Source organism: Agelaius phoeniceus, chromosome 3, assembly GCF_051311805.1.
Source record: "Agelaius phoeniceus isolate bAgePho1 chromosome 3, bAgePho1.hap1, whole genome shotgun sequence".
In the NCBI taxonomy this organism is placed as follows: Eukaryota; Metazoa; Chordata; class Aves; order Passeriformes; family Icteridae; genus Agelaius; species Agelaius phoeniceus.
The window spans coordinates 27,563,016-27,578,821 of record NC_135267.1 but is presented as its reverse complement, the minus strand read 5'-3'; the positions used below and the strand labels follow the sequence as shown (position 1 = coordinate 27,578,821).

At 40.4% G+C, this 15,806-nt stretch overlaps 1 protein-coding gene across 1 annotated transcript in view; it reads left to right on the top strand.

Annotated features, from left to right (window-relative positions):
• LRRC1 (leucine rich repeat containing 1) overlaps positions 1 to 15,806 on the top strand; it is a 71,071-nt gene that overhangs the window by 40,246 nt on the left and 15,019 nt on the right. Inside the window, exons 5-9 of the mRNA XM_054629397.2 lie at positions 6,940 to 6,996; positions 9,957 to 10,020; positions 10,770 to 10,844; positions 12,570 to 12,714; positions 15,388 to 15,506. Of these exons, the coding sequence (XP_054485372.1) occupies positions 6,940 to 6,996; positions 9,957 to 10,020; positions 10,770 to 10,844; positions 12,570 to 12,714; positions 15,388 to 15,506 (460 nt within the window). The remainder of the gene's footprint in view (positions 1 to 6,939; positions 6,997 to 9,956; positions 10,021 to 10,769; positions 10,845 to 12,569; positions 12,715 to 15,387; positions 15,507 to 15,806) is intronic.

Below are 15,806 nucleotides of genomic sequence, written 5' to 3'. Positions count from 1 at the left end.
TTGTTACAAGAATTACTACTAGGCTGCTGTTCTGCTTATCAAACTCTAAAGTAGACTGCTATGGCAAGCCTCATGCCTTTCCCCTGATATAATGCTTTTATACATTTAAACTTGAGAGTAAAGAATAATGTTTAATTTAGATACAAGTTACGTGAAGTTGCTTTGCCCCCAAAAAGGAGGAGGAAGAAGGTTTTCTAAGATATTTCTGGAAGAATGGTCTTTAATAATACTGGTGAGACAAAATTAACCATTTCATCAAAACCAAATTTAGTTACTTTGCTTTCTAGTTGTTTTTCCAGCTTCTCTTGTATTCTGACATAGCACCACAGAACTATGTGTGTGTGAAGATCAGTTTGTTTTGAAATAAGGAAGTGCCCTCAATTAGGAAATTAACACTTCCTGTAATTTCTAAGTCATCTAAGAATTTCTGGCATTCAGTACCTAAGAATTTGCATAGATCACTCTCCCCTATTGCATGATGTGGACAGAAGGTCTCTTTTTCAGTTCTGTCTGATTAGCTCTACAAAAGTTCATCTATGCTCTTTTTTATCATTCACATTGTAAAACAAGTTTCTATGAGCAAAAAGTAACCAAGGCAGGACTATTCTACTCTTTGTAGGTTGCCATATAATGGATATGAACTCTTATGTGGCCGATACTGCTTCTGTTGCATTGGAAATGTCATTGCACCAAAAACCCACATGGAGGTGGTTGTTCAGGCACAGGGAAGATAGGTTGCTGGCAGGCATAGTAACTGGGTGAAGTAATGCAGACTCAGGGAAGAGCTGAAGTGGTAATTAACTGTGAAAATGGATACATGCTACAGGAGCTCTTGAGACAATCCAGCTTTAAGCACCTAATTTGATAGAGTGGTTTGGGTTGGTTGGAAGGGACCTTCAGAGATCATCTAATCCACCCCTTCTGTTGTGGGCAGGAACACCTCTCAGTAGATATGGTTGCTCAAAGCCCTGTTCTATCTGATTTTGGCTTCTAGGCAGGAGGCATCTGCAGCTTCTCAGAGTGTCCTGTTACAGTCCTGTCACTGCCCTCATTGTAAAAAATTGCTTCTCCAGACTGAAAAGTGCAAACTCTCCCAGCCTGTTCTCACAGGATAGGTGCTCCAGCTCTCTCATCATTTTTGTGGCCCTCCTCTGGATCTGCTCCAGCAAGACTCTGCCTTTCCTGTGCTGGGGCCCCCAGAGCTGGATGCAGTGCTCCAGGTGGGGTCTCAGCAGGGCAGAACAGAATCACTTCCTTCGACCTGCTGGCCACACTGTTTTTTATGCAGACCAGGATGATGTGGTTGATGTAGCCTTGGGAGTTTGGACATTTGGTCTTTTCAGGGTCTGTGTGCAGTTGAGGAAGTAGTCAAGAAAGGAGAAGAGGGTTTTTTTGGGAGTGATTTGTAACAGGAGCCTATCCCAAAGGTATATGCTGTACCTTCAAATACTAAGAGTCTGAGTAAGTGGTATTTTGAGAGCTAGCTAGTTATTAACTCTGTCATTTTCCTGGAGAATAAAAGCTGCTAAACATCAGGCTCTCAGTGCATTGTTGATCTGCAGCTGGAAGCCTTGTGGGATGGGAGCAGCTTACTAGGATCCTGTCACATGAGTCTGTAGTCATCTAAGTAGCCCCAGCTGTGTCCTGGGGCAGGGTCATACATGTTACTGGTAGTTTTATTTGGCCAGTGGCAATGGGCTGGAATATATTTAAATATGGCTGGTTTAATGCATTTTTATGCCATTGACAGAGTACCACAGTTACCTTATATCTTGGAAGACCGTTGAATAGACAGAGACACCATATTCTTTTTCTGCACAAAAAAAAAAAAAAAGGACAGTAAATTGCGTAGTTTAGAGTCCTTTCCTTCCCAGTGTACTGTCATGATGGATGTTTCAGTGTATGTGCTGTATACCCAGGCAGGGTATCTTCAGATGCTGGCCCAGTGAACTGAAATCATTTGGACCTGGTGCATTGGTCAAAATGTGGACCAAAATCTCCCATTTCTGTGTGCTACATCCTTGGGCTGTGGTTTGTAGTCATTGCTGCTGCATAAAGAGTGTAATACCAGACCATATTCAGAATCTATACTGTTGTGTTCTCACCTTACCTATCATTATTGTGCAGGACCTTATTTTATTCTGTAAAAATATGGGGGCTATGCCTATTCTCCTATCTTCCCCTTATTTTTGCAGTGTTACAAATGTGAGGAAAAATTACTTTTGGGATTTTATATTCCCCCAACCAGCTGAAGCTTGCTGGAAGGGGTGTGTATTGAGCCATGGATTTCTGCAGGTGCTTTAGATCTTCATCTCTTCCAGCTTTGCTTCCTTATTTCCCAAAGCCTGTACTTCTGTTGTGCTTGCTCAGGTGTGTGCTGCTTTTGACATAAGGTGAAAAAGTGTAGCTTTTATTAATCAAGAGAAGGGCTTTGTTCAGTTTTTATTGACTGAGCATCTTCAGCTTTTAAATCAATTCTTTTTTGTCATCTATCCTGTTTTCTCCTATCTTTTCCAACATTTCTCTTTCCATTTCCATAATTTTAGCATTTTTTTCTTCCCACAAGGAAATAGCATATGTCTTATCATGCTTCCCAGTGCCTCTCTCAGAAACCTTTGCTGGTCTCTGCCAAGGGCTTGGAGCTCCCAGTCTTTTTGCAGGGACTGTGATAGAAATGGGGTGTGTGTATTGTGCTGTCTGTTGTTACTCTTAAGGCTGACTTTGTGTCCCCATGGATAGAGGAATGTGCTGCAACTGTCCCTCAAGGTTAAAGTTCTAGGATAAACTCATGGCAGTTTTGTATTTTATAACTTTAAAAAATAAAGTACATTTAATGTCTGCTGTATGCTGAAAATGTAATTTCATCCAGAGTAACTACAGAACAGCTGTCTTTTTTTTCTCCTGGTTTTTTTTTTTTTTTTTTTTTTTTTTTTAAACTTCAGTGATGTTTTTAAACCTATTGCAGTAAATCTCTGTTGTTTAGAGAGTCATCTGTCAGTGAAAAGGTTGTTTTGTGGAACATGGTGGTGCTGATAATCCCGTTGTAATCAGTCCAAACAGACTTGCTTTGGAAGAAAAAGAGCAACAGGCTTTGTTTCTGGTTTTAGTGGATGATTCTAGTCTATTTTTTGTTTTAGAGTAGACTGTTGCAGTTGATGAAGGAATATTTGTGGTATTCCCTGTCTGTAGATTGTGTTGAATTGCACATTTCTCTTTCAAATCCTGACTGGAATGATCAGGAAAGACACTTCCAGCATTTTTGCCTACTTTGTTGCTATTAGTTTTGTTCTCAGTAATTGATTTCACATTCTCTTCATTCCTCTAGCTCACACAATGAATACCAATATCTACACTTACTGTAGGTAGATTGCTGAACAATTATTTCTGGTTTATACTGAAACTGACATTTTTAGCCATGTTGTACCTTTAAATTCAACTTGGTTCCGGCCTTACACTGGAAGTTACAAGGAATGCTGAGATGGAAAACTTGTAATTATTTCAGTTACCTTCATCCTCTGCTTGGTTTGTCTGTTTCCTTGTGCTCAGTAATTTCACACATGTGCTCAGTGTTTGAGGTCTGTGTGGTAGCTTTTATAGTGAGAATTATTACAATATTAATGCTTTTTTCAACTGTGGTGAAATAATTCCTTCTGATAGTGGTTTTTTTATATGTTTGTTTTTTGTTGGTTTTTTTTTCCTCTTTTTGCTCTTGTTGTTTTGGGGTTTTTTTCTCCTTTAGAAGATAAATTACATTTGCTTGTACATTTTCTGTTGGATTTTTTTGGGGGGGAGTAAGGACTGTTCATTGGAAAGCAGCCTGCAATGCTCTGTGGTGCGTTTGCATTTCTAAATGCAGTTGGTGAACAGCTGCTGATGGATCTCTCTTTAGTCTGAGTAAATTAGATTGCTATTGCCTTTGTGTTTTATGGTAACTTCCCATGACTGATATTTCTCTACGAGATAGAGATTAGAATTAGGGGAAGATTCTAAAATTAATAAGGTATGGCTTGCTTTAGTTCTTCTCAGGGACTTTAGAAATACTGGACTGGCAGTGCAGCTGTAAAATTAAGGACGTAGGGAAAAAATAAATTATTTCATTTAGTATATTGTGAAAAATAATTATTTGTAGCTGAGAAGAGGAAAGATTGCACTTTCTGGAGAGAGTGTTACTAAATCAGAAAAGTTATTTGAAAAATAACAAGTCTTGTCGACTTTTTCTTGCAAAAGACTTAAAATTGTGTTTCTTAACAGAACGTAAAATCAGAAAAATATTAGTACATACACAATTTGTTGAGACCCCATTGGTAAGTGTAAGGATGAGCTATACCTCTGCTTTCTTACATATTAGAGGTTAGTGCTTCAGTACATCAGCCTGTCTTTTATATGGTGCTGTTTTATACAGTAGCTGTCACATTTTAGGTTGCAGCACAGAGGTTTGCTGGGAGCCGTTTCTGTAACTAGTCACGATATAAGAATAATAAGTGGGAAATTTCCTTTCATTTTCTGACCTCTTTATGAAGTGGATCCATCTTAAACATGGTATTTCACTCTAATGATGCAGCTTTGCTGGTTTAAACTTCATAGACTTAGGTCTCTATGTTGGTGGGAAGCCTAATTTTGCTTATTGGGGTCTGCTTATATTCCAAGGACTCAAGACCTTGGAAGTAGTGGAAAGGATAAAGGAGTGTGGGGCAGTATAATTTCTTTTGTTCAAGGGGTGGAGTTAGGGTTGTGAACATGCTCTGGGTGAGAGTAGCTGTAGAATAAATAAAACAGTTCTCCCTCAGAAAGCTGTGTCCTTAGAGATGAAAACATAATCTGGCAGGTTGCTGACTCCCACAAGAAGAGAACCTTGGCTGGGACTGTGGTGGGCCACAGTCACTCTGCAGAGATGCTCACAAAGTACTCACAGGGGCACAGCTGCCAGGGGGTGCTCACAGTGCTGCAGCACAGCTGCCTTCCTTGCACCTTCTTGGCAGCTGTACTGGCCCAGGTGTTTAAGGGGATTTATTCTGTTTTGGAATTGAGGATCTGTGCTACTCTCCTTGCGGGGTTATTTTTAAGCAGGATCAGTTTCTTGATCTGATTCACTGGCCTGCCCCAGTCTAATGATATGATGCAGCTGGTTAACATGGTGGTTCCTGAATTCTTGCTGTTGAATATGCTTTTCTGACAAAGATTTCTTTCTGTTCAGCCACAGCCAAAGTGGTGTCTGAGGTAAAAAAAGAAATTAAGAGATTGCACCATTTTACTCATCAACGCTTCAGCATGATGGGGAGGGAGATAAGTAGATGCAGGGTGATGTGTAAACACAAGATTACAAGGCAGCTTGGAGGTGTGCACATCCCTTTTGTATTCTCTTGCTGAAAATGAATCATGGACCTCACCTAATAGAAGCTTGAAGTGGAACATTCAAAAGAAGGTGGAAAGAGGTTTCTAGAAAACCTGTAAACACGAATGTAATGGCAGTCTGTGGGTGGCAATGCCAGCAACACCAGACCCATATTCCTTTTGGAGAGAAGGGTTCTCATCATCCCTTGCTTCTCCCACTTGTTTGGATTCCTTGAGGATGCTGAATGCCCTGTCCCATCTTAACTTGTGTTTTATAGTGTTAAAATTTTTATGTGTGAATATTCTCTCTGTTGGAGTGATGGCTTGCTTATTTCTGTCAATGATTTTGAGTGGCAGTAGCAGAATTATTCTCACTTATCTTTTAATTGAATTTGTAATAGACTTCTACTAAAGTATCTTTGTCTGTATGGTATATTTAAACTGTACTTCTGGAGGGATACAGAACCCAGTGAGTAAAATGTGCTTATTTTAAAAGCTGGAAAGGGCTGCTTAGACTGTAATCAAAGCTCCCATGAGATTTCATTCACTGTTTTTTTGAATGCAGTGTGAAATAGGTGCATGAGATAAGGATTTGTTTTTCAGACACCATCAAAAGTCAATCCATGAAAAATCTTCTTTCCCTTTTAACTAATCATTAAATCAATTCTGTTGCTTTTCTTTGCTTAGATAACTGTACTGAAGTTGCAATGTGAAGATTTCTTTTTTTTTTTTTTTGAGGTTTAAGCTTTATTATCAGCTGTTTTTTTACTGGAGCTAACTAATTATTCTGTAATTTGGTAAGCTGGTATTGTTTGAGATGAGAAAATATTTCAGTTTTATGTAGTCTTAATGCATGGACTTGTTTGGCTTTTTTCCCCTAAAATGTACAATTTAGAATTACATCTATTTCAAATTTAGTGAAATTCTTGTTTTTTATCTAGATTTATTCAAGGCCTAGCACATTGTCCCCCTTCCCTGCACACCAGGACAGAACATATTTCTGTTGTTGCAAACTTATTTGCAGTTACCATATCTGATTTTCATTTTTCCCTGGGATGGCGGAGGATTAGAGCAGATTATAGTGTTGGGATAATGTCTGACTCCTTGTGTTCCATTTAGTCATAAATAAACCCCTGAGAAATCTGAATGTTGCTATGGTGATGCTAGTAAAAGCCTGGGATCTGGAGTAAGCGAGCTGCTTAGCAGCATAATGTCACTTAGAGTAATGAGCACGCTGTCATTAGGGCTTACCTGGGGCTCTCTACCTTTGGTAGCCCATGCCACATTCTGAAAGCCAGCAAGTAAAAGCAGTTCACATATAATATAGAATACTCTGTTTAGTAGCTTGCAGCTACAAGCCTTTTAACAAATGGAAATCTGTATTTTGTCTGTTTACTTTCTAGCTTTAATGTGTTGAAGTATCACAGAGCAACAAGCAAAAACTTATTCTTTCTATTCTGCCTTTCACAAGATGATCTGGTGTAATTAACAACAAAAAATCAGTTTATAGCAACTTGTTTTAAACTGTGTGAATGCACATTTTTCTTCATAGAATATGGAATATAAAAAGTAAACTGGTATTAAAATGTGATTTTTTTTTTCTTTTAGTCTTTATAACCTGGCTTCACTGGAACTGAGAGAAAATTTGCTGACGTATTTACCTGAGTAAGTCACATTGCATGTGTTTCATTGTATTAACATAAAATGTTCTTATTCTTAAAATCTTGTAACATATGAGACCGAATCACAGCTAGAAAAAATGTTCAAAGCCAATTGACAACATGGGATACAGCCTTCTTTTAGCAACATCTGCTTACATCCATTACTTCTGGTTGTACTTGATTAGTAGCAGGAACCTGCAGTCTGCATGTGTTGTCTTTGTTCTATAAAAAAGTATTCTGTATGACATACAGCATCACCAAACATGTCCTGCATGCATTGGACAAGCCCATCTGCAGTGGGAGTGGTGGTTTGGGTTGTTCTCATGGTGAAATTTTGTAACTGTGAAAGTAGAGCAGTAAGACCTCCGAGATTTTTACTCTAGACCTTTATAACATTTAAATAAGTGTTTGTATTCAGGGCTGAGTAGCCAAAAGCTTCTGAAATCTGGAGGTGAAACCCTTGGTAGCAAACTAGGCCTACTGATATCTGAAGTCTCACTTCAACCACTGTGATTTTTGGAGAAAAAGTTATCTAGATGTTTCTGTACTGTCTGTATTGTGGCAGAGAAATTGGTGATCTTTTGTTAGACTAATATGGTATCTTATACTTGGGGGATCCTTTTTGTCTGCCTGGGAGCAGCCTCTTCTTTCTCTAGTGAAGGAGTTTCCTTCCTTCCTTCATTCACTATCTGGTTGCTTCTTACAAGAGTTTTGGTGACTCCTGTTCTGCTTGTTTAGGTAATCTAATTATACTGTAAAGGATACTGTAACTTTTTAAAATCAGAATCTCTTCCCCAGTTGCTTTGGGGCAATTTTTTCCTATCAATCTACCCAAGTGCCTTAGTTGTGGCTCTTCATAGCAGTGAGCCCCAAGACACTTTAATGTCAGTGGTCAGAAGATAGGAATTGCTAGCTGAGTTTGGCCATGCAGTGTCAGTATGAAGCTATCAAAAATGCTGACAGTTTTATTGCTCCATGAAAATCCTGACTGTCAGTAATGTAGCTGACAATTCTCTCTGGTTTTTGTGCTACTGCAGCTTTGGGGAAAGTAAGCAAGAGCTCTATGAGCCTGATTTGAAGGGTGGCCCTCTCTTGTCTGTTGCTTTGAACTTCTTTTACATCCTTTTGTGCTTCCCTCTGTTTGCAGTCTCAAAAGCAGAAGTATTTCAGAAATTGATGGATCATGCTGAGATGATCAATGATGGATAGTGAGTCTTGAGTCACATGTGATCACTATGGGGAATTTTTGTCCAGTTGCAAACCGTAAAAAAAAAACCAAACTCCCCTAAAAGTGAATCTAACTGTACTAAAGTATGTGGCATTTGCTACCCTGGGGACTTACTGTTAAAATTAAAAAAAAAAAAAAAAAAGATTTGATTGTCTATACTAAGTTTTAAGTTTCAAGGTCATACAGTTACACTGACAAACCAAATTATTTTTTTCAGTATGTGGTGGTTTGACAGGAAATGTGTTTTTTGGGATGCTGTGTTTTTGGCCAATGGATATTCAGGCTTTAATATTGGCATTTAACCTGGCCATTGAGACATGGACACGCCTCTGAGAACACGGGGTTAAAAGCAGAGCTCTCCCCTGGGAGGGTCCTCTTGGGTTTCCGGCGGGAAGGAGTTTGGGTCTCTCCCCCGGCCCAGCTGCTGGCTGGGCAGGGGGAGGGGAAAGCCATGAGGCCGGGAGAGGTAGGCCTGAGCCCCGGGGTGGAAGGGTGGAAGAGAGAGAGAGAGAGAGAGAGAGAGAGAGACACCGGGAGCCATCGGGTGCCCCTCCTGAGAGACAGAGAGAGAGAGAGAAAGAGCCGCTGCCTGAGACTGTGACCTTGAAGCTTGATAAACATGGGCCTGTGCCGGCAGCACGGCTGGGAAGGAGAAGAGGGGGGGGGTTCAGCCGGCCGCTTGTAGGAGCTTTTAACCCCTTTTTTGGAAAATGAGAACTTCACAGAACATTGACCTTTCCTAGAAGATAGAGTGGAAGATGAAAAAGGAAATGGGCCAGTGTGAGAGAGGTCTGGGCGAGTGAGAGATAGTAGAAGAGTAGAGAAGAATCCTAGTGGGAAGAGATGATGGAGTGGCTTTTGCTGGACTCTTTTTGTATAGCCATGGACAGACCCATGTTCCTTGTGATACAGAGACTGCATTCTAGGGGGAGGCAATGGCCTCAGAGCCAAGAGGGTTCAGTGTTGATGCCCCTCGGCCCCAGGGGGTGAAAAAATATGGGGGGGACAGGTGTCCCAAAGGAGAGATTGTGGGGACAGGTGTCCCAAAGGAGAGACTGTGCCTTTTTTGGATCGGGACAGAGCATCCTTAAAAGACAACCCTAGAAGCAGTTCTGGTCCGTGTTCAGTGGTGAGAGCACTGGACATGAAAAGGAAGAGGTCACGACGGCAGATGTACTCCGGGCGGTGCCACGAGTGACACGGAAACACACGAGGCTTCAGCTGTGTTTCCAGGGGAAGCCCATGGCACAAGAAGGACTCCTCTCCTCTTGATGAACTGAGGATTGATTGTTTGAAGGGTGGTGCAGGACTGAGAGTTGGTGATTTGAGGATCAAATGTATTGTGTTGAAATTTGGTGGGGGGAGGAGGAAATGCATTTGTGAGGTTTTCATTTTCCCTGTGTGTGTGTTCCTTTTTCTTTGTAGTTGTAGAGTAGTTAATAAAGTTCTAGTTCTTTTTTCCCTAAGTAAGAGCCTGCTTTGCTTATTCCTGGTCACATCTCACAGCAGAAACCAGGGAGAAGGTATCTTCATGGGGGCACTGGCATTGTGCCAGTGTCAAACCGTGACACAGTAAGATAGTACTGCAAACAGTCTGTGCCTGGTAAAATAACTGTGTGCCTACGGTACATTGTAATTTGAAATGCAAGTTTCAGTAAAATGAGCTTATTCAAATACATGGGGTTTCTGTTGCTTTAGTCTAATGTGGTTTTGTTTTGATTTATCTCATCTCACAGATCACTTGCCCAGCTGCAGCGACTAGAAGAACTTGATTTAGGAAACAATGAACTTTATCATTTGGTAAGAGAACATACCACTGAAACTGCACATTGGTCTTGTTTTATGCATAATTTAGATTAAATAGGTTGTAGGATGTCCAAAACTGATGAAAGAAAAATGTATGGAGGGAGAGTCTTTTTATAGGTACAGATGAATTTTGACAGTGAGCTGGTGCCTTCATATCTGTTTAGTCTTGTTTAGTACAGTATCACTTTACTCAAAAAACCTCAGCTGATCTCTAGAAAATGAGAGTGCAGCACAGTTTTTTTATGGAAATAAGAAGGAGTGGAGGGACAAAAAATCTTGTCTGTGCTTTTAGTTACAATGACCACATGGACTTGTGTCAGGAGCTGGATGGGCTAAGCACAGATGGAAGTTAAATTTCCAGGGTGAGAGTTGGCAGTCTTTGGGAAGGGGCTGAGGCAAAACTGTTGAGGGTCGAGAGGTCCTACATTGTTGCAGATTGATCTACCAAAAATATATCTGTCATCTCCTAAAGGTGATTCAGGTAAATTTTGGATGGATTTTCAGTAGGTCAAGGGTGTGCAGGCAATTTATTAGTGCATGCCAGGAAAGACTGGTAGATTATTAAGCTGTAGCAATTAATTTGCATGATGGAGTTCCCAAATACAGTTCCCTGGCTACTTCTAACCAAGGTACCTCTAAATAGTGCAGTAAGAATTGGTTTACTTAGACTGTAATTGTGGGATGGCAATTTTTTTTACTTGAAGCTCCTATGCTATTTAACTTTACTGCTTTTTATGTTATAGCCAGAAACAATTGGTGCACTTTTCAATCTTAAAGACCTTTGGTTGGATGGAAACCAATTAGCTGAAATACCTCAGGTAAAAATGAGCTCTGCTGCTACTGTTTTCAAGATGTTCTTGAAAGAAAACATTTTCATTCATTCCTACAGGGAAGTGCTTTAAAATGGAATATTTTCTCAGTCTGCTTTGCCTGGGTTTGGTTTTGGGTGTGTAAGTGGTTTCTCTTGAAAAATTCCTTTGCAAGGGATTGGCCCATGATACTGTATGTTGTCAGAAATTTTCTTTTAAGCATTTTGACAAAGGAATTGTTTCCTAATAGGCATGTTGTTCAGTTTGTAGGATGACACATCCTCTGTTTTAGTTCTTGCCCTAAGATCAGGAAGCCATTAGTTGTCTGAGCTAACCCTCACCTTGTGTATCTGTCTGAATTGCAGTTTTAAAAGTTTTTGAGTATGATTTTTTTTTAAATTTTTTGTAGTCATCTTCATCCATTTAAGCATGGTGTTTAGAAGAAGTACAATAATGGAACTGCTGCTATAAATAGAAATTTTGATTTATGCAGGCAAATCCCCCATTTGATATCAGTCACAGGATAAGGGAACTTAGCATTTAAAGCTTATGGCACTCTAAATTCTTATAATATGTGAGATGGTTCCTCTTCCCTCTTTTTCCCTTATAGCCAAGTCAAAACCTGTTTTCTTCTGTTCCTCTTCCAGTTTGCTGTTACTTGCTGCATGGATCTCGTTGTCAACTGTGTGTCTTGTAAATCAGTTACAGTTTAGTGGGCTTAGTTGACTTTGCTTTTGTTGGCTTGGCCTAGTAAGTAGAGATGATCACTCAAAAAGGTGAAGTGTGACTTTAGCAGCCATTTTTATTGAAACTGGCCATTATTGTGTATTTTGTCCAAAGTTGAAAGGATGAACTTGTAGGATAGGATAAAGGGTATGTGTTTAATGAAAGATCCTCTTGAGGGGCAGACAGTTCAAAAGTAAAAGAATTGATCTTGTAAATTAGGATCAAGGCCATTGCTGTATGAAAACTTAATGTATGTAAAAGTAAAAGGCACTTCTTCCTCAGCCTTTTCTCTGAAAGGTGATGTGGATGACTAAAATGAGATCTGTCCTCAGGTGGGTATAGGGATGTCTGTGTGTGTGTGGAATGGGGGGGTGCTCTGATAGCTAATAGACAAAGGTATTTCTCTGTCTAATGGTTGGATTGCCATGATAAAAACTTAAGTAGTCATTAATAATAGTAGGTGATAGCAGTATAACTTGGCAGTTCAAACATAATTGCTAGAGCAACACCCTCAATTCTTATTTCTGCATTTGTTGTAGTTGGGAGATGTGCAGATATGAAATCCCTAGATGTCATGGCATGTTGCTGTAGCAGCCAAGAGAGACTAATCTTAATTTGCCTAGGGTTGATTGGGAGGGGTAGGCTTTAATTAGGTGGTGGTTGGTAATCTGCCATTCTGAAAAAAAACAACTCTGCAGTCTTTACTTGAGGAAAACTCCAGGTTTGGCTGCTGCTTGCCTGGGTGTGCTCAGCATAGCTTGCCTGACTACTGAAGCCAGTTTAATATTTAAAATCAGAAAGTGTGACTGAATCACTTGGTTAGTTTATCATATGTAAAGTGTAAATATTTACTTTTTTTCTGCATTTAGAGGTCATACAAAGAATGGTCAATTAAGAGGTCATACAGATAATGGTTTTTCTTTGTGGAATTTCATTGTGATGGTACATTTTTCAAAGTGCTTTCTTACGTGTTTGGGCATGACTTAAATTTTTTTCCTTGTATCGTAGGAAGTAGGAAACCTGAAAAACCTGCTTTGTCTGGATGTTTCTGAAAATAAATTGGAATGCCTTCCTGAAGAAATTAGTGGTCTGACTTCTTTAACAGACTTGCTTGTTTCTCAGAATTTACTTCAGGTCTTACCTGATGGCATTGGTAAGTCCAAAGTGAATGCTATCACACAGAACCATTTAACCCACTGTAACTGGAAGTCATTTGGGTTTTTAAGGTCTTTATGTGCAAGAGATGAGCTTGTCTTGTGTTGGTTATTATTCCTTTGGCTGAGTAACAAATGCATAGCTCTATTAATGCTGCATTTTAATTGTCTGCTTAATGACTCCCTCATAATCCTCTTTCAGTCTTAACTTGATACCTCCCAACAACATAAATGTTAATATGTCCCTTCAGTTCCCATTGTATCCATTTCACCGTCAGAACTCTTTAACACTGTAAAATTTTAGCTTGTAACATGCTGTAGGTCAAGTGATAAGACTGACTGAAAGTATCACTACAAAAAATACAGAATTTTGAATGGTGATGTGTATTTATCTTCAGCTAGATAATGTGATTAATCCTCTACTGAACCTAGTGGAAGACTCTTTGCCTTGCAGTGCATTAATCCTTGCCTTGAGGATTCAAACTACAACCTTTCTGTGTCTGACCCCTTAGATTGGTTCAGTAATTGAAGAGTGTTTCCTGAAGCATTACCAGTGCCTTTTTTAAGGTGTATGTTTTTTACCCATGCAGTAGCTGTCTAGTAGACAAGTAGAAGAACAAGCATTTTTTTTCCTCTACTCATCAGCTGTTTTTCTGGAAAGTTCCACGTTGTAGGAGTATGCCTTCTCCTTGAGAGGACTTTTTTTTTTTAAAGACTCCCCCAAAGTAAAGATGTAGGGGAAAGAGGACTTGTGAATATGGTTTAACACTATTTAACATTCAGAAAAGAGTGGTCAGACCTTCCCCCTTCCTATATATTCTGTATAAGACTAAGAAAAGCTTCTCTAGAAGTTGACTTGTGGGAGTGGGCTGGCAATTGTGGGTCCTACAGCTGCCTAATATGTGTTTGACAGGGAGTTGTAGCAGCCCTCTCTGCTGACCTGTGCTGGCCAGTACAGGTCAGCAGAGAGTTGTTGTACATCAGAAATGGAGGTCAGTGCCAGTTGTTGTACATCACAAATGGAGCTATAGCTTCTGGAAGTCAGCAGCCCATGCATCTGGCTGGACAGAGCTTGTTGGCAGAAGAGAACTGTGCTGGTCTCTGTGGAAGCTCCTGGGCATTGCCCAGCTGATCACTGGATCTGTGGTGGGACTGGTGGATCTGCAGAGCTCTTGAAGCAGGGCTCTCACCAGCACCAGTGGCTCAGGTCAGCTGTGCCTGTGTCTCCTCAGTCCCCAGAGCTGTGATGGAGCTCCAGCACCCCCAGGCAGCCTGTGCCAGTGCTGCACCACCTCCCACTGAGGAAGCTGCTCCTGGGGCCCAGATGGGATCACCCACGCTGTGATTTGCAGCCATTGCTGCCTCGCCTGCCCCTGCAGAGGAGAGTTTGGCTCTGTCGTGCCCATAACTGCCCTGCAAGGGGCTCTGGGCAGCTCCCAGATGCCTCCTAGGCTGTCTCTTGGTGGGAGTCAACAAAGCCAGCTCCTTCAGCCTCAGCTCACATATGCTCTGGCCATCCTGATAGCTTCCTACTGGATCCCCATCACTTGAACAGGGAAGTTGAGGTGGAAGACAGGACATCACATGAAACTGAGAATGATTTTACAGGTGTGGTTTCACTAATTGTAGGTTGATAGGATACAGAAACTTCCATTCATCTGTTGGCTATAATTCTAATGTAGTCTAGTTGGTGTTTGTTTCTGGTGAGAGCTCACTGCTGTTTGGTATTCAGCCTGGTGCTCACCATAACTATCTATGTCCTTTCCAGCAGGGCTCTTGTATAGCTGTATATTTCACTTCCCAGCCTGTGCTGGTGCACAGGTTTATTCTGTCTGGGTGCAGAGCTCTGCACTTCTCTGTGCTAAACCTCAGGTTTCTGTTTAGGTTGCTATCTTTCTGTGTCAGACATCCCTTCATGATTTAGCATCATCAGTGAATTTGATACTCCAGACTATTACAGCTGTTTTGGACCACACAGGGATGGCAGTGAGGTATCAGCACCTAGTGTTATCTCCTGAATTCTCTATTATGGGCTCTGCCTGAGTCAGCTTTTGCACCAAAGACCATTCTGATACAAAGGAGTAGAACAAATTTAGTTTTCTGCCCCGAAATAGTATTTTGTTCTTCATGAGAAAATCACCTTCAGAGAGGTTTGATTTCTCATCTAAAGAATAAACTTGGGTTTCCTGTCTGACTAATTAGGTTCTCTGTTAGGACAATGATACCTTGATCCTGTTTGGGTTTGGGCTGTCACTTCAGTGCAAGATGGTCTCACTGTGGCTGATTAGGTGTAGGTGATCTTCTGAACATTCCTTTAATTAATGAACACGTATAATTGAGGAACAAACAGATAATTTTCACTTGTTTATAGGCATTTGGGTAGACACATCCTTGGTATTTACATGGGATATCATTCAGATTGTAACTTCATTACAATTTATTATGCTTAAATGTTGGCTATGAATATTTATATTGAGTATGAATTCAGTGGTATTAAAACTTGGAGAAATAGTGCAAGTAGTAAGTGAAGCAGCACTTGGGTTATTTTATTTTACCTAAAAGAACCCTGTTGTTTTAGAAGATTTCTGGAAGTTTTGCAGCAGTAAAAATGTACATATTTAAAGGTATTGGAGGATACTTGACTAAAAATCCATGTTGTTCTTTCTGACCAGGAAAATTGCGGAGGCTGTCCATTTTGAAGGTTGATCAGAATAAACTGATCCAACTAACTGATTCTATTGGAGACTGTGAAAGCCTTACTGAACTAGTTCTCACAGAAAACCAACTGCAGGTATGCATGGTCATGGCTGCTCAAATGGCAGGTGGTAATAAGAGCTGCTGTTAAGTGCTGAATCACTTAGCTCATTAGGTTACTCACCCTTGCTACTGCTAAGCAGTGCATTTGCTTTAAATGCATCCTATTTCTTACCTGTTAAATGAATGTGGAGATCACATTGTGTGTAGTAACAATCCACCCTTCAAATGCTTAAGCAATTACATATTCACTCCTGAGTCTTTCATGACCAGTGAGAGAATTGGAGCATGTGGAGTGCAGGTATCACTTACTGAGTTGTGGTTTTGATGGGGGGTT